Raw genomic sequence first — 24083 nt, 5'->3', positions numbered from 1 at the left:
ACTCGCCTGGTATCTCTGCGGCTCTACAGGCACCATTTGCCGGAGTTGTGGGGGTTTTAAAACTGGAAAAGGGTCAACACACATCTTTTTAAAAGGAAAAATAAATTTCAGATGTGTGAACTTTTTTTAAGGGCCCTTAGTGACTACTATGGAAACACCCAGAATTTAATGAGACTGCAGGGGTTCCAGCCACAAGTCAAACTCCACAGAGTCAGGCAACGATAGAGTGGCTCACTTTGGTGTGGGAGACTCCTCACGTGCATTTTGTATGTAAAAGAGAAAAAAAAGACACGTAACAATTCAAGGCTTTTGAAAAAAGCATCATTTATTTCAAAGTACAACACAAAGTTGTATTTTTAAGAAATACACATTCAATCTTGTATCTCAAGACTTGGTTATGTGCATTTCAGTTTATCTTTAAAATAAATTCAGGTATACAAATGATACATACCTCAAATACAAACAGCACAGAAAATGCATGTGGTCTCAACCGAATGTTTGCACATTCATTCACTGGTCTTAAAGTTGACTTACATTTCTGTAATCTGCTTTTAAACCAAGACAGCCTTATTTTAAAAAAATACTCTGTATTTTTCAGCACAAAGTCCTCATACGTCTTTAAAATTAGATCTTGGTGCTTAATATTGCGAAATTATTAAAACCCAAACTTGGTAATTTAATAAAATTGTCACATGCCAGGACTTCTGAATCAACTCAAGTTACTTCCTTAGCTGTAATGTCAAATTTGTGTTCATACAGATAAATAAAGAATGGAAGAAGACAGGTGGTGGAAACTTGGTAACAGTTAAGGTTTTCAGATGTACAGGTCTTACTGGAGTTTGTGGCTGAGTCCAGACTTTTCTCTAAAAGCACAACAGCAAATCTCATATTATCATAATTGCAAGAAAGATCTGAAAGAAGCGAGTGGTACAAGCCTGCCCTGCTTGAGCCTGTTCTGCAAAGATGGGGGGGGGAGTGGGCGTCTACGGCGGCAAGAGCCTTAAAAAGATGATGTCTCAGAAACTGGCGTATCATGATCTGGACAAGGGGCCCCCACTTTTTTTTTTTTGGCCTAATTTCAATTCTCATGAGGGAAGTGCGAATTTGACCAAGGGTCGGAGCTTCTCCTTCCGATGGTGGGGCCCCAGATCCGCCACGGGTTGTAGGTCTGCCCCAGGTCGGCAGTGGCACTGGGGACGGCGGCTGTGTGCGGGGCAGAGGGGCTCTCGGGGCCCGGGAGGCCGATGCTGGTCAGCGAGGTGGTCGGGCTGGGGAAGGGAAGGGTGCTGTTCAGGTTGCTGGACCAGATGGAGCTGCTGAAGGGTGTGGTGGACCACAGGCCGCTGGTGTTGCCAAGGATGGACTGACGGAACAGAAAACACACAACGTGGGGCGTCACGGGTGAGAGGCAGGCAGATGGTAAGTGGGGAAGGTTACATTAGAAACGGGCTGGACCATAGACTTCTTTCACTTTATTTAATTTAAAAAATATTTCATTCACATAGCCCCCTCGGTCTGAGCAGATGGGTCTGACATTCTAAATCCAGCCCTGCTTCTGTAAGTCCAGGTTTGCTGTTACCAGAGCTGTTACTCTGCTCCCCGCACACCACACAGCGCAGCTGAACAGGCTGCCCCGGAAATAAACGGCCCGCAAAGCCTAAGGCAGTCACTGACCGCTGTTTTAAAGAATGGTTAGGACGCTTGTCAGACTGAAGCCGGAATGAAGACAAGTGAAAGCAAACTTTGGAATCTATTATGTTAAAATATCTGTTATGACACCTTGGATGTCTAATCTGGTTTTCCTGAGAATGAAGACGTAATCACAGTGGGATCATATTTTTCTGTCATAATTCTGTAAAAGCTGAAAACAGTAATCATTTTCTGCAATAAGAATACTTTTTTTGGAGCAGATCTTTGCAGAAAAATTCAGCTGAGAAGGAAACAAGTGCACACCAGGAAAGCTCCAGCTGAGACCCGGGGGCTTCTCAGAAACCAGGAAAACGTTGCCCTCAGTCACTGTCTGACCTGGGAGGTGGAGGGACCGGACATTGGCCCCCAGCCACTTCGTGGTCTAATTTATAGGTCGGGAGGCCAAGTAAGCGAGAATTCAGAGGCCAACCTCCTGCTGCTGTTATTCCTCCTACAATTTCTTGACCGTCCCGTCCCATCGCAGCTCTGGAGAGGACTGATGGTCATTTTGGCAGAGTATGAAGATGCGGCAATGGAGACGCGGGCTGCACTACCCCACCCCCTCCACGCAGAGGTCTGTCCTTTACAACCGTCAGCACCACCCCAGGGACAGCGACAGCAGTGACAGTGAGCAGGCGGGGCCCAAGCCAGAGCACTCACTGTGGCCGTGTGGGTCGGGGAACCGGAACTGGTTGGCCAGGAAGGGCTGGGGTCTGTGGCTGGAGAGTCCCAAAGGTACGAGGGCCCACTGCTAAGCTCGTTCCAGCTCCTCTGGGAGGCCTGATTGCAGGATCGAGACAACCCGAGCTTGCTGAAAACTTCTGGAAGTGAAGAAGCGAAGGCAAGTCTGTGCTGGGGGTGGGCGTGTGCCCCAGGGCAGGCATCCCACCCTCACGCCCCCTCCGTCAGCTCCCACCACACTTGGGGACAATGGGGATGCAGGGGCACGTCCCCCAGACCGCCAGCACAGGATCTGAACACCTCACCCACACCTATCACTGGACTGATTGAGTGCAAGATCCCCCAATTCTAACGCCATGATCATTACTGACGTAAAACTCACATCGTTGTCCCTAACTCTGGATAGCAAGAAAAAATAGGGAGCCCCAGTAGAGCCAGGAGTCACACCTCAGACACAGAATCCTTGCTCAAAGCTCTTTCATTACCGCAGCGGAACACAAACCAGCTGGGATGCACGCAGCACTGAGTGGGGCCTGGTGCGCCTTCGGGCTGGGGCGCGAGGGTAAGGAACCCTTGTCCGGGAGGCTGTGCCAGGCCCCGTGCACAGACACCGTTGAGGGCTGAGTGGGCCGGAGCTCCCCGGGAGGGCACCATCAGACCCACTTCCCTACAGTCAGCCCGTTTGTCTGACGTCTGTCAGCGCCTGACTGCACTGATGCAGAGAAACGCATCTTCTAAAAATGTCCATGAAATGACCCTCGTCCTTCCCTGTTTCCGTGTGCTTCTCCACATGTGAAACGAGACCTCCTCCGCCCCCCTAGTCCCGTCCCACAGGCTCCTCTCACAGGCGACTGCTAGACACTCACCACCAGTTAGGTTAAAAGAATTTCCAAAGGCCGAGAATGAATTGAGGGGCGTGAAGTCAGGGCTGCTGGGGTTGCTGACGGGACTCCAGAAGCCTGGGCTGGACGTGACAAGAGGAAACACACAAATGCAGGACGGTTAGTGGAACCGGGCGCGCCACCCGCAGGGCCACGGTAGGGGCCCTGCCTCGCGGGGCGCTCGGTGACTGCGCACAAAGGGGCCTGGAAACAGCTCCTTCACCACAAGGGATGCTGCCCAGAGAGCCTTGGAGCTCACACCACCCTGTCCTGAGCTGAGGGCCTGCTTCCCAGCCAGTGTTTTACAGAGAAAAGAGGTGTTTTTCCCTTAGGTTCACCTTTTGGAAAGGGAAGACTTATTAAAAACCTGTTTCAAATCTGTGATGAATCTAGGATTCATATGCCTTCAGTGTCAAGCAGGGAAAGCTGGGACTCTCCGTACTGACAGTCTTTATGACTTTACTGTCGTGGTTATTTATCGGGACAATGGCCCGAGGCAGTCACGGCCAGGCCACCGTGCTTGCTTTGGGTCAAAAAAGTGGCATGTCCAATAACTGACCATGAATTGCCTAGTATTTGTTCCAGTTTCCTTCCTCTCAAATACACCTCTGTTCCTCTCTTTCTAGTGATCAGATCACAGCCCTTTCACAACGACCATAACGGAGAAGGATTAGAAGAGACTCGGAACGCGAGCACACGTCTCCCTCTGCCTTCCCTCTGGCAGCGTTGCCGCTGGCCCCACACGTGGGCGTCTGCTCCCACCAGACAAGCGCCTCCAAGCGCAGCCTGGACAGAAGGGGGCTAACCTGGCCTGAGAAGCCCGCCGTCCACAGAAAAGACCAGCCAGCCATACCTGTCTGAGCCATCGCTGTCAACAGGAGTGTGTGAAATGCCAAGGCTGCTGGAAAAATCTGTTTTGCTTGAAGAAACTTTAGCAAAGCCATTCCCACCTGTAATGATGGGCCCTGAGTCAGTCGTGGGCGCGCGGGCCGCAGGCACCCACCGTGCCGAGGCCCAGCTGGGACGCGGCTCCCGACGCCAAGCCACTCACCCGGGCTCTTGTCGTAGCCAGCCGTGACCGCAGCAAAGGTGGGGTTGCCGTTCTTGCCGGGGAGCGAGGCTGCCTTTGTCAGTTTGTGTTTGCTTCCACTCGGCTGCTTCATTTTAGGGTCACTTAAAGGAAGAAGCAAGGAGAGAACAGCTCAGTCCCCTCGGAGGCACGTGTCCCCAGGACTGAGCCCTGCAGGGCCTGGGCTATGGCCCAACCTAGGGTTCAAGACGGGTCCAGGAACAACTCAGGGCAGCCCACAGGGCACGACCTTGCCCACTGTCAACACTCTGGGGCCTGAGACTGTGTAGTCAGGTGGAAAATAAGGGATCTAGGGTAAGGGAAAAAAATTCTAGGTTGCCGGGGAAGGAGATAATCCTATTTTAGAGAGAACACTTAAAAGGGAGCCCCTAGGCTGACAAACAAGGAGCATAATGTGAGACAGGGGATGACCACGACTGTGCCTGCAAAGTCACCTTCGCCATTAGCAGGTCAGGAGCTCCCTGCACGAGGCCCCCAAGCAGGGCCGCCCACACCAGGCCTCAGTGCTTCCGGCCTCTTTGGGCAGCAGTGAACCTCAGGGCAGGCTCACTGGAGGTTCAGCTGGGCACCTCCTCGTGTGGAAGGCAGGGGTGGTGAGGGGACCTGACCCGGCTGGCTAGGGGACGCAACATGGTGACAGCTGCCCAGTGTGGGAACGGTGCAGGTGCTCAAGGCGAGCTCGGTCCCTGACTATCACCACTGAGGGCACTGTTACACTAATGAGTAGAGGACAACACGTGCTCCACGCCTCCCGTAGGGTGTCCCGTGTGCCTGGTGGGGGGTGGCCTCCCATGCCTGCTCCGGGTCCTGCCCTTCCCTTTAGCTGCTAAGCTAACCCTCTATGAGGTCAAGTAAGTGACCCACAAACCCATTTCCTCAACTCAGGATCTCCGGTAGGTCTCCGCTTAGTGGCTCTTGAACTAGAACATGATTCTGGTAAGCCACCTGGTGCACTTCTCGGTCCTCAGGGATGGGTGGGACGAGGCACCACTGGGGCAGTGGGAAGAGGGGCTAAGCCCAGGCAAGGGGTGAGTCAGCCGCAAACAGCAGATGTGGGAGGCGAGCCAGGACCGCCGTCTGTGGCCACTGAGTTTTTCCACTTGTGGGGCGGGCCGCGGGGTTGGGGAGAGCTGAGCACGAGGCCCAGGCTGAGGCCCACCTGCCGGGGCTGCTATTGACGACGCTGCTGTAGCTGCCCCGGGATGCGAACGGGCAGGGCGCGGCAGGGGGAGACGGGGAGGCGGGTGGCGGCGAGGTCTGGCGCTGTTTCAGGAAGATGTCTGCGTTGAGCGTTTGCAGAGAAAGTTTATAAAGACTATCGGTAGCTGGAAATTAAAAACAAAGTCTCAATGTGACATTTTGAGTTATACTCTCCAAAATCAGTTACTTTCACTGTTCTGCCTGATTCTACGCAGAACCCTGAAAGAAAAACCTACAGCTTTGGTATGTGTTCTGTTTAATGTCTGCATTCTGGGCCCTTCCCGGAATCACCAGCCCCCGGCCGTGTTCTGCAGGCCCTCCTGGATGGTGTGGGCACCCCCCTTCTCCAACCTCAGGCTGGGACGAGGCCTTTCTACGCCCTTCAGGGGCGGGCAGGTGAAGTCACTGTTTGGGAGACTTAGTATAAACACTCCCACCTTGGCCGACTAAGCTATAGCAGTTTAGCAACAGATAGACTATTTAACAGTGGCTTTCGCTGGCTGCTCCAAGCCAGCTCCAGCACACCAGACGCTGGGGCTCCTGCAGCAAAAGCCCCCACCCCCGCGGAGTTTACAGGCCCAGAGCGGGGTGGGCTGGGGGCGACGGGGCACGAGGTTCCTCCGCCACTGTCACTGTACTTACAGCTGCCGGGCTTGTGAACGGGCACGGAGTCCCACTCTGGTGGTGGAGAGTCTTTTTCACCTTCTGAGCTACTGGTGTTGCCTAGTTCTTGACTATTTGGGAGGAATTTTGTTAGGGCAGGTGGCCTGTTATCCACTAATTTATTTGTACCTGCATAAAATTCAGAAAAAGAAAGTTATTATGGAGGATAATTCCTTTCTTCCAGGTCTGTTTCAAAGAACCTTCTCACGAGGATGAGAACACAGCTGTAGCCTTTCTACGACTGACAACTGCAAAGTGATTCCTGGGAATCACAACTAACACTACTCATATAACGAAGCATTCAAGCCTGTGTGACCAAATCGTTCATCTGTGTGACCAAAATGAAAGTACCTTTTGTTTTCTGGGAGTTTCGTGGTTTGGATCCACTTGTCAATGTCGTTGGAAGAGGAATCTTGGTTGGGAGAGTTCTACGTTGTTTACTTTCCAAGGGGGCGGTACATGGTAGCTCTAAGGAACTGAAAGACAGTCACGAATGGAAAGACGGTCAAATACATCCCTTTGCTTCAGAGCGGAGAGAAGTCGCTGATCCGTCTACAGTTTTAACTGTTCGCGTCCTCATGCGCCTTCCTGAGGTATTATTATCTACCCACGGTCCTCACCGGCTGCTCTCCAAGCACCCTGAATATTGTGCAGGAGACACCTGCACCTGCAGATTTATCCTCTGCTCTCCTGAGTGCGGACGAGGAACCGAGGGCCATTACTTAATACCATGTAACGGGGGGCGGGGGGCACCTGCCCCAGATACCGTGAAGAAGCCGCTGGCACAACCTCGCCACGCAGGAGCTGCCAAGTGCAGTCATTCCGCTCGAGTGAGTCTCACCCAGCATCCAGACTGCCTGTGGGGTTCCTGAATGTAGAGGTTCTGAGAGCTCTGGGACTTAGAAATATCAAAGGTTCTGCTATTCAAAGCTTTAAAAGTGTTCTCAGAGACACTGTGAAATGAGCTGGGGCTACGTTCCTGGGCTACCTACGAGCTCCCCAGAGCCCAGGGCAGAGCAGTGGGACTAGGCCACGCGGGTGAGATGAACTTTCTTCTTTAATCTTGAACTCAGGGCTAATCCTAGGCAAAAACTTAAATATTATTTTTATCATTTATTTAGAGTATATTCCCTCTAAACTATTCAGAGGGAAGCTTAACACAATAAACACATATAAACAGGACAGTTAATTGGCTCTGAACGTCCTGTGAGCCAAGGCAAATGGGAGGCGAGCTGGGCTATTTTAAGATTCCACAGCCCATGGAAGAGAACACTCACACTTGCCGAGAGAGAAGCAATCTGCAGGAGAAGTGAACTGGGCGGATGGCTCATACAAAGTAGCCCAGTGAACAATGTGAATCTATGGACCAGAAAATCATTCTCTACAGAGCCGCCTCTGTACTGCCCCAAAGATCAAGTCACAGGCTGGGGTGGGGGTGGGGCTCTGACAGGAGCTAAGCTGTCGTGGTCCAAAAATGATGTTTTCCAGTGAGGGCTGACTTGGCTGAGAGAACCCGGTGGCCCCTTCCGAGAACTGATCCAGAATTCACCAGTGGTCTCCACCGTGCTCCTGGTCATGGCTCAGTTCAGGGCCGAGCTGACAGCTTGCTTTTCATTAAAAAAAAAAAATCTTACAAAGTTTACCAGTTGACACAGATGTTCTTAAAATGGATACGTCTCTGGCATTTCTCACTTCAGTGTACTTTCTGTCCCCAGCCCATGGGCTGTGATTCCCACACATCCCCGCCCCCCATGCCCTCCGGGCACCACACCCTCCTCCCCCTGCCACCCAAGCTCTGGGACAGGGACAGTCCACCATGCTATTCACACCAGACTACAAAAGGCAGAATGGTTCCCACTTTCCAGGTCCAGTGGCACCACAGCACCCCCCACCCAAAGGTAAGCAGATGACAGAACACTATATAAAGTGTGATTTCATAAATAATATATTTTAACAGAGGCTATTTACAAACATTTTGTAAGGTCTGTAAGGTCAAAAAGGTCATTTTATTTTCATTTTTTTTGTTTATATTTCACAAATTTTCTCTAATGAATTGTTGTGACATTTGGAATTAGTATCAGTAACCAAAAATCCAAAGGGCATAGTTAACCCAAGTAAGGAGAACTTCAGGTGGGATGACAGGCTGACATGCAAAACCCCACTGTTTCTGGGCTACTTCCGTAAATCTCCTGTCCTTCTACTTCCGACTGACAGGGTTATTGAAAACTCCACCTTTTAGAAAACAAAGGCTCTCCCGACAGGGCCACGCAGACCTCTGGTGGTGGAGGTGGAGGTGGAGGTGGAGGTCGGTGTGAACTGTTTTTAAGTAAGTCGTTAGTAAATGTGGGGGTGGGGACGGTCTACACAAAGCTCAGCTCTGTGCCTCTGTAGAGTTAGTTGGTTTTTAGGAAAAAGGGTGCCAGACAACTATTTTAATTCTGCTGACTCATCCCTTCCTAAATTAAACCAGATGATCTGTATCAAGAAGCTCTGAGTAAAATGTGTAAGTGCCAATTTAATTTAAGTGAGTCTTGCTTAAAGGGAAAAACAGAAAGGTGGTTCAGGTGCCAGGCTTTGTTTCTGCCCGTGTAATACTCTGCATGTGCCCCTGTCCGGGGGAGGAAGAGGCAGAGAGCTGAGGGCAAGGCGCGTTACGCTCACACTCGTGGCTGGACCATCAAGCCCATCTCTGTGCAGAGGGGGAAAGGCTCTCTGCCTGGGAACAAATCACCAACCTACGTTTTCCTCCTCCATTTTTACGGATTCTTAGCTCTGCCTTTTGTATGTCTGATGTCAGAAGCACGTGACCGTCCCTCATCAAGACAGTGACCACTGAGGCATTAGAAAAAACCCAAGAGGGATGTAATGAGATACGTGGCTTTTGTTGCAAACCCCCCCTAAAAAACCTACCAAGCAAACAAAAACATTAGCTAGTTTTCACCAGTAACTTCTTTTGCATACCTCATGTCTCTGAACTCATTTTTCTTACCTGGGTTTCACATCTGTTGGGATTTCTTTCTTAACATTTAGGACTTTTTTGCTTTTTTGTTTCACTTGAGACATTTCATTTTCATGTTTTTCAGGCATGGCTTGTTTTCCCTTTTGCTTTTCTGTATCCTGTAAAAAAAAAAAGTACACTTAATTGCTGAGAAGGATTAATAAAAATGACTGACACAGTCGTGTTTGAAGGCAGACACAGAACCAAAGATGTAGTGCACACACACATCACATGTATAAAAACGATAAACTCCTTTTTTCAACTCTCTCTCTAACCACTGTGGCTCTGTCAATTTTTGAGCCTTTGATTTATTATGTTTTGGTGAGTGTGAGCTATAAGGAACGTCACTTTAATTCACACTCACACCCTAACTGCAGGTGACAATGGTACCAACAAATCGGTAGCTTGTTTTTAAGCATGGGTGAGCAAAAACCTCACTTTTTTCACAAGAAAAGTGAGGACTACAGTATAAGGAAGTTCTGCACTCGTGGCAATGTTCCTAATCCTGTGCACAAGGAAGATGCGGGTAAGGAGAAAGCGCGGGCAGCACTGAGTGTCTGCGCTGGTTCACTAAGTGCTCACGAGTGACGTGGGTGCGTCAACGGTGCTGGGGCAGGTGGGACCCTACCTACTCACCCTCCCCAGGAGGGGCTGAGCTATGCATTCACTCATTCGGCAAACTTTCACTGGTCACCCACTTGGTGCCAGACAATGGGGTTACAAGAGGGTCCAGTCCCTTCCCAGGGATGGTAAAGTCTAGCAGGAGGGCAACACACATGATGGTTAGAGACCAACTTATGTCTTCATGTGGAAATGTCCACTGGCCATGACTGGAGCCCTGAAGAGCTGTCCTGCGGGCTCGGACTGAGAAGGCCACACCCAAGCTGCATCTTAGAGCTGCGTGACCCAGCTGGCCCAGCCACGCTGCTTCTGTGTCCGTGACCAGCAGGGCACAGAGCCCACACCACGCGCTCTAGAGTCAGCTCATGGTGATGCATCCACGCATGAGCTCGGCGGGCTAGTCTCCGGGACAGGCAGGTACCATTCGGGTGCCGGTGACCTCACAGGGCAGCTGCATGTGGAGTGGGTGTGCACAAGGACCACATATAGGACAGACTGGAAATAAGAACTCAAAACCTGGTTCTTCATCAGAGAGTCTGAGCCGCACTGGGTGCACCGAGGCTAACCAGGGGAAGACACACTTGCAGAAGGGAAGCGCGGAGGTGTGCGGAGAGCTACAGGGTCCATCCGGCCTCACAGCTTGCAGTTGGAAAGGCATCCTGGCTTTTAATAGTCACACAGGCCCATCTATTTAACCGCAGAGGAAGGGTAACACCCTCCTGCCCAGACACTTTCTGAGACTACTCTGAGTTACTCAGTAAGTATTTCTGGAGCACCTGACTCGTCAAGAACTTTGCAGACTGCGGGCCCCTTGAGGACAGGAGCCTGGTCTTTTCATCCACTGCTGTTTCTCAAGCGCCCAGCACTCAGGTACCTGACACACATCTGAATGAATGGGGAACAGGGTTGGAAAAGACACGTACAAGAGAAGATGAGCTGCCGCATTTGCAATCTGGTTGGGAAGAGAATGCATGCAACTGACGAATAGATCAGTCAGAGAAAGAAAAGCACATGAACTCCACAGAAGAGCTGGTCAGCAGGGGAGAAGGACTGGCTCAGAGGCTGGGGTTCCGAGCTGAGTCTAAGGAAGTGAGTGACGGGGAAGGAGATGGGAAAACATGAGGAGACCAATGGCAGAGAGGTGAGATTACGCCAGTGGGTACAGCCGATGGGGTCAGTGGAGAGGGGCCGCTGAGGAGAGGGGAGGAAAAAGCTGGAAAGGCAGAAGGGAAGCGGGCGGCAGAGCTGTGGAGAAAGTCTGTGCTGAAAATGCTTTCCAAGTGCCTGTTCCCATCAGAGAGCACCGGGACCCCGCGCCGGGATCAGCTGCACGCATTCTGCTCCTCGGTGGGAGAAATGCGCCACTGAGGTGACACAGCACGGAAGCCGGGTCCGAGCTGCGGACTGGACTGAGGGGCCACAGCACACCCGTCCAAAGTGAGGGATGCAAAGGGGAGGGCGGCTGACAAGGAAGTGTCACGTCCAGATTTTACTTTAAAAATTAATAAACGCGGATGACACTGCTGGGGATCTTTAAGAAATGATTCCTTCAGCCACTAGATTAAGACTGAGGAAGAAATTCTGCTTTCCAATATTAAAGGCTATATTTGGCTCATTTTAAATATAGTTAGTTAAAAATAAAAATGCCAAGAAGAATTACGCCCCCACTTCTCTGCAGACCATTTATAGCTCATACTCTCAGACACGTTCACCGCAGGGACAGAGCCCTCAGCTGAGCCGACGGCCACGGGGCCAGGCACCTGCACTGCTACCCCTGACGCCTGTGACCACTCGGGAGCTGAGGACCAGGAGCGAGGCACCTTCTTGATGTGCTGAGGTGCGCTGGGTGGCTGCCCCGTGCCGGGTGACCACGGACGCCTGGGTCACGGTCACTGTGTGGGGAGTGGCTGCTCCTGGAGCCCCTGCACCAGCGGTGATGCGACAGGACCGGTCCAACAGAATCAGTCAAGAGTGCTGTAATTCCTCCTCATCGTCTTGTGACATTCAGAATTTGAAACAATTTTCAGGAGTCAGAGTAGTTACTATTCCAGGGAGTCTAACTTTCAAGCCGTGTTTTGCATTTCTATCTATTTTACCGGATTAACAGGCTTCCAAGTTTGCTCCCTGGGAAGAGGAGACCATCGCCTGCAGAGCCGCAGCGGCCACCGCAGGAGGGAGACCGTCTGGGCATCTCTGTGCTCTGAGCACTGACCCTCAGAACACGTGCTCATGGCACACGGAACACGTTCACTCTGGGCTGGAGCCCGACCTAGGAGATGCGGGTCACAGGCGCGCGGGCCGAGCGGCCGTACCTCCTTGAGGAGCGGCTCCGTGTCGGGGTTGGAGGTCTCCGTGGTGGTGGAGGAGCTGTCGTCGTCAGCCAAGGAGTCCTTCAGCTCGTCTTCCTGGGCTTTGCCTTTTCCCTTCTTCTCCTTCTCCTCCTGCTTCTTAGGAGCTTTAACCTTGCGCTGAAGAGGCTTTCCTTTCCCTGGGGATAAAAATCCAAGTGAAATACACTTGATTTCTAAATAGCTTAGAAAACAGCCATTAATTCTTTTTTTTTTTTTTTTTAAGATGCTGGACTCTTTCTGGTTAGTAAAGGTCTCTTCCTCTTTCTTCTCTAATTAAAGCTTTTCAAATCATGTTTGACCTTTTTATTACAATATTTAAAAAAAATCAACTTTTTTGAGGCATAATTTAGGTACAATTAAGACATGCCCACTTAAGTGTGCAGTTCAATGCGTTCTAGCGAACTCACCAATTCTGACAACTCTGTGTGTCTCTCAGGATACAGCAGCCCTGTGAACAACGGAGGCTAATCTGTGTGTGACTCACACTCAGCCCCCCACACCTGCGGTTCCTGCCACCCACGGGCTGTGCAGCACTGTGGTCTTTACCACTGGAGAAAAACCCACGCTAAGTGGACCATGCCGTTCAAACCCTCGCTGTTCAAGGGTCACCTGTACTTTTTTATATCTCAGAAGGTGACAGAGCTTTGAAAAGTCACAGAAGTGACAACCAGAGATCCTTTCAAATCTGTTTAGAGCCTGATGTGACCAGGATGAGAGGCCACGTGTGTCACTTAGGGGGTTCTAAGAACTCCGGGGGGCGGGGTCCAAATCCCGCTCTCCCTTAACCAGCCACGTGACCTTGGCCTCTCGTCTGCAGGCTGCGGGAGACGACCTCACAGTGCTGTGATGTGGAACTAAACGGCGTCCTCAGAACAGGGCCCGGCACATAAATACCACATAAGTCATATATGGACAGAGACTGAAACAGAGCTACAAAAAGCCTATTATTGTAAAAGATGTGGGTGCTCCAAAGACAAGCATCTGAGTGCCGGCTATTTCCCAGGCAGAGCTCCATGTCCCGGGGACACAGCAGTGACCACCAATAACACAATTCCTGCCCCCGAGAAGCTTACGTCCCAGCCAGACAGGAGAGCAGCGGCGATGTCCCCGGATGCCAGCCCCCTGCCCCGATGCACCAGTGAGATCGCCCAGGTAGGCAGACTGGTAAAGCTGCAGGAGCCACGTATGCCACCATTGAACCCATTCTGTCTACGCCATTAACAAAATGTATTAATTTATTTATTTATGTATTTATTTATTTATGTGGGGGAGTGGAATTAGATTTACTTATTTATTTTTATTTAATTTTTAATGGAGGTGCTGGGGATTGAACCCAGGGCCTCATGCATGCTAAGCACGTGCTCTACCATTGAGCTATACCCTCCCCTCCATGTCTTTTTAAATATACCTTTTTGATAACAGTGACTTGACACAACTCATTTAAAACCCTAATGTTTTATGCTCACTGTTACTGGGCACCAGAGACTCATCCTTTGGCATCTACAACGGGAGGTGGCAAACTGTGGCCCACGGGCCAGACCTGACCTGTGGCCTGTTTTTACGGCTTGTGGGCTGAGAATGATTTTTCTCATTTTTAAGTGACTGAAAAAAGAAACAAAGACGAACAGGTGATGGAAACAGTCTGTGGCACACTGACCCTCAAATATTCACTCTCTGGCCCTTCACAGAAAGTTTGCCGAGCCTGGTCCAGAAAAAGAGTAAGCACAGCTCTGACTGGTTTTTAGGGATGCCATCTCATCATTTACTTTCACACCAATTCCAGGAGGTGTGAGATTTGAAACCATAGCTCAAAGAGTAAGCCTTGAAAATTGAGACGCCTTTGTTTTAGCCGGAGATTGGCCGTTGGTTTTACAGCAGCCCTGACCCACCCCGAACGCCCAGAGCTCCACTCCACCGGGGCAGACAGGACAGGAACCCGTCCTGCTCGGGGCCCACAAGCCCTCGGGTTCCAGGGGTTCAACAGTTCGTGCTGAGTGCACTTCAGATATTCCTGCATGGCCAACACGAATCCCCTGTGCAGGACATTTCTCACCTGAAATTACACATTTTCATCATGCTCAGGTTCAATGGGTGAGAGGCATTACCTGTATAAATGATCTGTATTTACAATAACCCGAAGCCTCCTTAATAAATAGGAAATGGCTGGAAGTGATTAAAAAAAACAAAAACAAAAAAACTAGACTCAAAATTTGAAGCCACAGATGTACAAATAAAAGAGAAAAAACACGTAACAAACCAGGAGTTAAGCTGAAAGCTTGGCTAAAAAAAAGCTTATTTCATAAAAGAATGGTTTATACTTTTACCTCCAAATCCTCATCTTTTATTAACTTCTTAATATGCTGTACTGGACACATCTGTCTCCAGCACCTTAAAGAATGTGATTTTGACAACAACCCCTTTAACTGTCAATGCTGGTGACCCAAGCACTCCTCATTCTACAAGCCCTCTCAGTTCCACTGGACACCGTGCAACACTCCTCTCCCCGCCCCGCTGGACCCCGGCATCATCACCCTCTTCTGGGACTGTGATTCTTCTGAAAACTGGCTTCACCTTTGCTGTTTTTCCCTAGAGGTCTGCCCTTGGAACATCTCTTTCCCTTTATAGTCTCCCTGGGGGCTCAACTTTAATTAATTTGACATAAGCAATTCAAACCTAAAATGTCCCAATCTGAGTTAAATATCCTAGCAACATCTTTTGGGTTCTCCGTCTGTAATAACGGTTCTTGCACTTTAGAATAACCTAGGAAGCTTTTAACAAAAGCTGCTGTGGGCTCCACCCTGAGAGATTCCAGTGAAGTGGCTCTCGGTGGGACCCAGGTGTGGGTATCTTTTTAACAAGCTCCTCTGGCGGTTTGACTGTGCGGCCAGGCTGAGAATCACTGCTCTACAGTATCGACATCAACCCACTCACCCAGGCTCTGAGCAACCTCACTGTCACATGCTGTTTCTTCTGCTGCTTCTGTTCCTAAGTTCAAAAGTCGGCGGGAGAGGAGAGTGCACTTTCCCCTGAGAAAGGGCTACTCATCTGGCGAGAACAGACTGCGGAAGACAGGGCCTGTGCCCCCTGGGAGGCTGCACACTCCGCGGTGGCCCCTGCCTCCCTCTTGGCACTGGGAGGGGGGCTGATGTAAGAAAGTGACTTCTCAGGCAAGCTTGTTCCCAAGGGGTCTCTTCTCTTCCTCATAAGCTGGTTTCCAGTAGGAAGACTGGGCTTTTGGGAAACAAGAGACCCTTTAAATTTTTTTGTTAGATCAGCAGTTCTCAAAGTGTTCTCCCACACCAGCAGGGACCTCATTAGAAATGCAAATTCTAAGGCCCCACTCTAGACGTACTAAACCAGAACTCGGGGGGGGGGGGGGCAGCAATTGGTCTCAACAAGCCCTCTGGGTGGCTGTAATGTATGCAAACCCTTGCCTTAGGCTGGAAATCCCACATAGATTTATGAGAGCCTTATGTTGGGCACCACAGGTACAAGATCTGCTGACAGTGACGCCGCCTCGTTTCCCATCTCTCACGGCCTCTGTGCATGCACATCCCGTGGGAGTCTCAGGAGGAAAAGGTACCTGAAATACAGAATCGAACTGGGGCAGTTCTGAGTCACCTGGATGAAATGATCTGTTTCACCATCAATCAATCAAATGGATTCTATCTCTGAAATCTCTAATACCTTTTTGACCTCAGCCCCACTGCCACGTCTCCACCCAGACTGCACCTGCTGCCAGGCCCACTGTACCGGCCCCTCTTCCTAAACCCTCCACACTGCCAACGGCACTGCTTTCTTTTTGAAACACTTTTTAAAAATAAGAATTTGATCCTATCTGTTTCCTACAGGATAAGGTTCAAACTCCTTTACCGTCCATCTGTCTTTCCAGGTCTGCTTGTCTGACCACGTCCTTATGCCCGACCCTGACCCCTTGGGGAACACTCAGTTTGCACAGCACCAGTTCCCACCTCCACGCTGTTGCCAGGACACAGAAGAAAGAGTGGGACCCCGAGGAGTAGGAATCAGAATTCAGAGGGAGACAGCCCTCTCAGAGATAAACTAACTCATTGGAGGAGACCGAAGTTCTCCTAGCTGGATGGGAACCATGACTTAACTAGTGCATAATCAGTAATAAAAACAAACCTATCCAAATAAGGACAGTACAACTGCAGGGAGAAGCTTAGTAAAACTCAGAGTTATGTGTCCAGCCGTGATCAAAGGCGGAGTACACCCAGCATGGGTGACAGGTTCCTCAGGCATCACACCACTGCCTGATGGACTGTCCTCAAGGCCACTCGCCTCTGTCTGCCCACGCCCACTACCATCCAGCAGACTCCCGGCTGAGGATGTGAGCTGACTGTGGTCACCACGTGCCCCCTTGGCTCCACCCCTCATACAGTCTTAGCAGCCAAAGGGTGGAGATCAGGCCTCGCTGAGCTCTCCAGCCTCAGTGCCTGCTGTGCCCAGCACAGGCCAGAGCTCAGCCAGTGTCTGCTGAGCTCCAGAAGTGAGTTTTGTGCCTTTGTGAAGAGTGAAATACACCAACAATGTGACCTGCTCTGAGATTTGCTGCCCCAAGTCCAGAAACGGGCTGGACCATAGACTTCTTTCACTTTATTTAATTTAAAAAATATTTCATTCACATAGCCCCCTCGGTCTGAGCAGATGGGTCTGACATTCTAAATCCAGTCCTGTTTCTTTGAGTCCAGGTTTGCCGGGACGCAGCCCCCTGGTCTGTTACTCTGCTCCCCGCACACCACACGGCGCAGCTGAACAGGCTGCCCCGGAAATAAACGGCCTGCAAAGCCTAAGGCAGTCACTGACCCGTGTTTTAAAAAGAATGGTTAGGATGTTTGTCAGACTGAAGCCAGAATGAAAACAAGCAAAAACAAACTTTGGAATCTATTATGTTAAAATATCTATCATGACACCTTGGTCGTATAATCTGGTTTTCCTGAGAATGAAGACGTAATCACAGTGGGATCATATTTTTCTGTCATAATTTTGTAAAACCTAAAACATAACAGAAAATGTACATGAAGAAAACTCTTCAGGAGTTCAAGCTGAAGTAAATATTGCTTTCAAAAATGCATAGCAAGCATTATGTTGTGTTATTAATACTGTGCTTATTAGATTGTGAAGATACAGTCCGCTAGAAGGTAGAAAAGAATTTATTTAAACTTAAATGAAAAAAGCTTCACATTTATCCCAGGAAGGTGTTAATAATGAATCTCTGAGCAGACCCGCGCTCTCCTTTGTCCTAGTTTTTCCTGGTATCCCTGGATGGCTGTATGTACCATTTGCAGCACCAAGCAGAACCAGTAAGGTACACAGGACTAAGAAAAAAGGCTGCACGGCTGAAACTCTACATAGCGTACAGAGTGCAATCATTTAGGGTTTTCATAAAAGTATCACATTCAATCAGATTTTGGATTTGTTTATTCTAGAAATAAAATATCATGGGTATTCAAAAGCAATCCTACTGCAACTCAGCAGACGCCCTGGAGGGAAGAGCGTTTAGGGTGGACTTTTAATTCCAGCTCTGCATCTAGTCTGTCTGTTCCCCTGGCAGGCGGCCCAGAAGGCAGGAGGGGTGACTGATCAGATCTAGGCCCCTGGGACCCTCGACACACACACCGCAGGCCCATGTGCTCTGCCCGACCTCAGCAGCGCAGCCTGCAGAGTCCCAGTCTTCCTGGGGGGGGCCCAGCACCAACTCACGGACGCCCTTGAACTCTCAACCTCCCATCACCCGGGCCCAGGCCTGGTACAGGTCAGGTGGACAATCTCTTACCAATCACTCTGAAATCCAAAAAGCTTTCAAGCTTTTTTCTCCCTGACTCGTCTGGAAACAAAACTTGACGAGGAAACTTCAGGTGGCACACCTGAAACTGACCACATGCGAGATGCTGACAAATCACAGGGCATACGCCTCTCTACCTCCCTGAACACCTGCAGTCTAACACCCGCAGTTCCCGAGGGTTCTATGAGAGGCCGTGAGCTCCCAGGTCTCTCTGCTTATCCCATTTCTCACTCCCAGACCAAGCTCCAAGCAGGCCTCTCTGCCGGGACGTTCCACAGCCACCTTCAACTCAGTTGGCTAACGACAGCAAGCACCATTTCCTGCCCAAAAAATCACAGTAGTGCCCACACCCTACCAAGTGAGAAACAGCTATTCTCTCCCCTTTAAAGATAACAAACAAAGGCTCAGAGAAGTAAGTGTCTCCAGATCACACAGTTAGAAAGTGGTAGAGCCAGGATCTGACCTGGGTCTGCCCGAAGATAGAGCCCGGCCTTGTGACCCCCTCCCCTAGAGACAGCTGCGCCTCCGACTGCCAAGGGCAGAGACAGGGCGGGCGGCAGAGTCCACGTTTCTGCAGTTAATGCAGACACTGAGAACGGCGGCACCATGCTCAAAGCTTTCCGGGTTTTAACCCTCAGCCCAGCCATCACCTCTGTCCAGTCCCCAGGGCTCACGTGTGATGGGAGGAGAAACCACAAAACTAGAGAATCTAATGACTGTCCAGCTGCAAAGGCCCTGCTCAGGCCAGCCACGACCAGAGGGCACTTCTGGGTGCCATCTTCCGTGAGGAACAGTGACCGGAGGGATGACTAGCCATGTGAGCGGACCGCCTGCAGAGCGCAAGGCCTACGGAGAGCACATTCATTTGAAGAGAGGTCCTTCTGAATAGTCTCCAAAAGTTAGACATTACTGAAGCTCATCACAAAGGAAGACTTCTTTACATGTGAAATACTGGGGGTGGGGGAGAGAACAGGGTGCTTCTGCAAAGGTTTATATTCAGTGTAACCATGACTATTTCAGCAGGGGTGTGGGGGGAAGCTTTAGAGAGATCATAAAAGCTCTCCCCAGCTAAAAGCCTAAGCTTTTATGATATACCAGTATTTTGCAACCCCAAGATTAATGCCCATCTTTTAAAGTTCATTTAAAAGACTGGTTTTCTTTATATATGTTATACTTCAATAAAAACACTTTTTGAAGAAAAAATAAAAAGATCTGGCTTCTTCCTTGTTTCCAAACAGCAGCGGTGGGAAGGGTAACAAGTGGGGTGGCTGCTCATGTGACACTTGTGATCACTGTCTCCTCGTGGGCTCAAGAATCACTGATAACGTGGTACCCAAGCTCCATCATTAAACATCTTTTGGTAGGTCGACTCTAGGACTACTGTGAAAATTAAAATACATTTAAAAAGTTTTAAATTTATGTTGCAGATGAATGACCTTGAAAATAAAAACGGCCCCATTGCACTGATGTTGGAAGACTATCTTAGATGCAAACAACGAGGTTTTCACCTTGACTGCCAAGGCGTCTCCTTGCGGTAAGAAAGGATAATAATGCTTATTTTACTCATGCTCTCAGTAAGGGAAAAACACACTATATAACCTGATCTAATTAAAAAAGGAACTTTAAGCATTCATTTAAATTATTATAAAAATTACTCTAAAACATGTAACCTCTATTAATAATGAGATAACAACAACAAAAAAGATTTCTGTGGAAGAAGTTAAATAACATTCAAGACATTTTACTGTTCTACAAATCCAGAAGCACGTAATTCTAAGAGGGCTCTACAAGACGAGTCTTCACATCACTGGGACTAAGAAATTCTCTGAGAACTCTCGGACTCTGGAACGTCAGGCTTCTTCTGGCCTCTCGGGGCTGCCGCGTTCCCTGTTCCCTGTGTAAACCAAAGGCAAAAGCTCCTTTGTCCGTCAGTGAGGGAGGCACCTGAATAGGCTCAGGTGATGTGCATTAGCGCAGCTGCCACCGGAGAGGAAGGAAGATGCAAAGAAGCTCAGGCTGTACAGGAATGAAAATGCAATACAGCCAGAGGCCATTTACTGTCTTTCATATCTTGACTTTGGAAGTTAAAGGAGCCTGCCTACGCACATACGGTGCGCAGACTTCTAAGACGCCTCGCACAGGTCCCCACCGTACGCTCGCATGGGATTCTCTCTCCTGGAGTGTGGCTGGACCACACTTCTAATGAGAACACTGCAAAAGTGATGGGACGTCACTTCCAAGAGTAGGTCACAGAAGACTGTGACTTCCGTCCTGTCAGCCTGTTCTCTTTCCTGTCTTCTTGCTTGCTGGCTCTGGTAAAGCCAACCGCTTTGAGCTGCCCCGTGGAGAGGACCCAGCAGACTGCTGGCCACAGTCGGCAAGGAACTGAGAGCCTCAGTGGGACAGGCTGTGCGGAACTGAATCCTCACATCAACTGCCTGAGTGAGCCTGGAGCAGATCCACCTTCAGCTGAACCTGAAGGAGACTTCAGCCCGGCCAGCGCCCTGACTGCAGGCTTGTGGGAGCCTGAGAGCCTGGCTAAGCTGCACCCAGACGCTGACCCCTGAAACTCTGGGGTAAGTGGTGGGGTCTGAAGCCACTAGGTTTCAGGGTAATCTTTTTTTGGAGAAACAGATAACTAACATAGTATGAAGAGCTCTGAAGTGGGGGTCAGCAAACTCTCTGTAAAGGGCTAGGCGGTAAATATTTTCAGGTTTGTGGACCTTAGGGTCCCTGTTGCCGCTGCTCAAAAGCAGCCAGAGGCAACGTGGAAGTGAACGAGCACGGCTGGGGCACCAGACGTGACCTGGCCCACCCGCTGCAGCTTGCCAACGCCTGCTGTAAAGCACAGGTGTGCAGGAATCCTAGTTTTGAGTTAAAAGGCAGATGATCTCCATTTTTACCACTACGTCAAAAATCTTAACAATTAAAAAAAAAGCTCAACCTGCTACCACACAATAATCACAGGCAGCTGACAAGGACAACGGGACAAGTCCAATCAATTTCTGAATCTGGTAAGCAACCTAAGGAACAAAAATACCTTTTATGACAGACGGGTACCTCTATTTGCGTCTTCAGACAGACAAGCTGAAGTCTAACAGCAGAGACATATTTGAGCCAGAAGAACGTACATTAATTGTTTATCACAATGACAATCACGAAAGCCCCTTAATTACGTACTGGCTTTCGGGAATGGGTGATTACCTTTGCTTTTTGACAGTGGCGATGGCGGCTGCTCTGTAAACACTTCGAGGGGCGGGGAGTCGTGGTGGTCGAAGTCTTTGTCCATGGCTTCTATGAGACTGGTGATGTCCGAGTCCTCGGAGCTGTGCCTCGTGCTGCTGGCGTGTTCTGGATGGGGAGGGTGCGCGAGGGGTGCGGGCGACAGTCTCTCGGGCTGGGGGTCCTGGTGCGGAGGCCCTGGTGGTGGCGGTGGTGGGGACTGCTGCTCCAGCGCACTGTGGCCATGGTGCTGGCTGCTGTGCTGGCTCTGCCTGGCCCCTCTGGACTTCCTGCCGGCCGCGTGCCCCTGGGCCACTGCATTTGAATCTAAGACTAGGGGGCTGGCTTTGCTGGCTGACTGGGCGTTAGTCCTGCTAGAGGTACTTGTGCTGTTTTTGGCTCTGACGTTTTCCACGTCAGCTGAGTTTCTATTGCTGTGGCCGCTGTGTGGGTGGACGGACGGGCCACACTGCTTGTGACTCCCTGCACCAGGTCGGGACGCCGTGCCTCCTGCCCCACAGAAACCCCTGCCGTGACCAGGGTCACAGCTGAGTGTGTTCAAGCTGAAAAAAGGACCAACTGCACATCAGTAATAGCAACTTACAACATCTAAGGTTAAAAAAAATTATTTCACTAGTATAGCCACCACCAATGTGAACTTCCCTGAGGAAACAACAGCGAGTAACAGAATACGTTTCACAATTCTTTTGGGTCTGCTCTATCTGAAAACTGAGGAATTGAGTCATTGATCTAACTAAGAATATTTTAACCATCATCACTATAATAAAAACATGGTATTTGCTGTGAGTCCTTAGTAACTGAGAACTACACACAGGGTCTTATTAAGATCCCCCATTCCAGCACAGATGAAAAGAAAAAACTTATTTCTTTTAATTACACTGGCCAAATCTATGCATATTAGGGAATTTATTTCCAGCAGGTGAACATACTTTCCTTCAGATGAAATACCAACGATTCTCCTGAGATCAAACGGTCTTCCCACATCAAAGGGCGGGTTCGAGGCCTCGAAGGATAATCGCCTTCGAAATGGCTCCCAAATTCCTTGAGCTTCTAAATAGGCTGTTCCAATTACCAAAAGAAACAGTGCACTGCAGGGGTACACAAGGTGGAGAATCGGGGTTCACTTGTTAGTGCAAGAGTAACAAAATATGATGTTAAAGGCAGAGTTTCTTGGCAAAGTACAATATGATACAAAAAACAAGATGCCTGTGACAGGACAAGGAAGCATTACAAATGGAAGTTTGCACACTGACTTTTGTCAAATGCCAACTCACACGGAGGCTAATGGAGGAAGTAATTACGTGTATCACAACAGACACCGGAGGATACTTTTCCTTTTACCAAGCAGCAGCTCTTATCTTTTTTAGTTCTAACTCTCTAGGTCAACTCTTTTCCCTTAAAGGATGTACAGGGTAACCTATGTCAAGTAATTCAGAGGTGAGTTTATCTCATTCTCAAAGCACATACATAAATATACTGAAAAAAGATGAGGATGCTGAAGGTTTTTAAGATATTTTCACATTTTCAGTTTCATGTTGCTTAGGTATAATTCAAGAAGAACAAAGCATTATGTTGAGTAAATTATATATGCCCAGATCAAATTATGGCCTGGTAAACTATGAGTGCTTTTTTAAAGAAATTGACCTGTACTTAATTTGTATAACAAATTTCAAAGGCAGAAAAGACTTTGGTTTATTGTATTTGCCACCCATGAAGTTCAGTTCTGACTGCTCCCACGGCTGTGTGTAAGCTTGACTAAGGCAGAGAGGTCTGTCTGTGCTGCGCGTTGGTGGAACCCAGCTCTCAGAACACTGCCTGGCGAGCGATGAACAGTGTCAAGTGATGCCTAAGTGCCGGCCTGGGAAGAAGACACAAGTACCTCATTATCCCTGAGATGATGATGTAGAGAGCCAGCTCCCAGTTGGGCCTGGGTAGGGCCTCCGCACAGGCGGCCAGCATGTGGTACGGAAGGGACGCGTTCAGCACAAACACAAACTCAGAGCCACTGGTTGTGATAAACTTCAGTTCACGGATAACTCTAGAAGCTGTGAAGTCAGGAGTAAACCTGAAACAGAACGACTGGCAGTAAGACTACGTTTTAAAAATAGACCGCAGGCAGTTTAAACATAATGCCTTTGAAACATAACATAGAATTTCAGAGTTGCATACTTTTTATTCGACTTTCTCATTTTAAGATGGACAAGATCTTGTGCTATGTGGTTAATAATAAAAGCAACTATATCCTAATTGGCTAGTTGGAAAAATTACATAAAAAAGAATAATAATCAACTTCCCACAATTATTATTTCAGAAAGTAGTCTCCGAGCTTCTTTCCCTCTACCCCCTTTATATAATCCACACTCTCCCCCCATGATACATCCCTAACAATGCCTTTTTTCCCTTTTTTTAAGAAAACCATCCCAGCCCTGCTGACATTCATCTCCTGCAGTACTGCTTCCTGCCCGTTGTTTTATGTTGACTTCTGCTTTGTGAACTGTAAGCTCTACACCGCGGGATCTGCGCCTTGAGGAAAGGTGCCTTACGCCTCACTGTGCCTCCAGGTGCCAAGCATTACTTCCTACATGGAGTAACGTGGTCACTGATTAAGTAAATGTCCACTGAAGATCACAAAATTACCGTTCAGTTAAGGGGACAGAGGTTACATTTTATTACATAAACTTTATAACAAGTTGTCAGCTGTTACAACAGGCTGCAACTATTGCCGATGCAGGTAATAAAGCTGTCTTCTGACCAAAGTTTGGAGAAAGGTCTTTATCCACAGATGTTTTCATTTGATTTTTTTTCACTTTATCTTTGGTTATTTCTTCATATCTTTGTTTTCAAAATTGTGAAACTCTAT

General features: G+C 49.2%; 1 protein-coding gene across 2 annotated transcripts in view; it reads right to left on the bottom strand.

Annotated features, from left to right (window-relative positions):
- Positions 1 to 304: 304 nt before the first annotated feature.
- Positions 305 to 24083, bottom strand: part of TMEM131 (transmembrane protein 131) — a 139166-nt gene continuing 115387 nt past the window's right edge. Inside the window, exons 29-41 of one of the 2 annotated variants that reach the window (XM_032469726.1) lie at positions 23103 to 23288; positions 22153 to 22311; positions 21185 to 21765; positions 12136 to 12311; positions 9194 to 9321; positions 6556 to 6680; positions 6184 to 6333; positions 5501 to 5666; positions 4303 to 4424; positions 4105 to 4201; positions 3237 to 3334; positions 2350 to 2507; positions 305 to 1363 (exon numbers count right to left, since the gene is read on the bottom strand). In XM_032469726.1, coding sequence (XP_032325617.1) covers positions 1079 to 1363; positions 2350 to 2507; positions 3237 to 3334; positions 4105 to 4201; positions 4303 to 4424; positions 5501 to 5666; positions 6184 to 6333; positions 6556 to 6680; positions 9194 to 9321; positions 12136 to 12311; positions 21185 to 21765; positions 22153 to 22311; positions 23103 to 23288 — 2431 coding nt within the window. In that variant the 3' untranslated portion in view covers positions 305 to 1078. Of the gene's footprint in view, positions 1364 to 2349; positions 2511 to 3236; positions 3335 to 4104; positions 4202 to 4302; positions 4425 to 5500; positions 5667 to 6183; positions 6334 to 6555; positions 6681 to 9193; positions 9322 to 12135; positions 12312 to 21184; positions 21766 to 22152; positions 22312 to 23102; positions 23289 to 24083 lie in introns of both variants that reach the window. The other variant, XM_032469725.1, reaches the window with a different exon arrangement.

Source organism: Camelus ferus, chromosome 28 (assembly GCF_009834535.1).
Source record: "Camelus ferus isolate YT-003-E chromosome 28, BCGSAC_Cfer_1.0, whole genome shotgun sequence".
NCBI lineage: Eukaryota > Metazoa > Chordata > Mammalia > Artiodactyla > Camelidae > Camelus > Camelus ferus.
The sequence above is the reverse complement of the archived record's forward strand: the minus strand, read 5'-3'. Positions and strand labels throughout refer to the sequence as shown.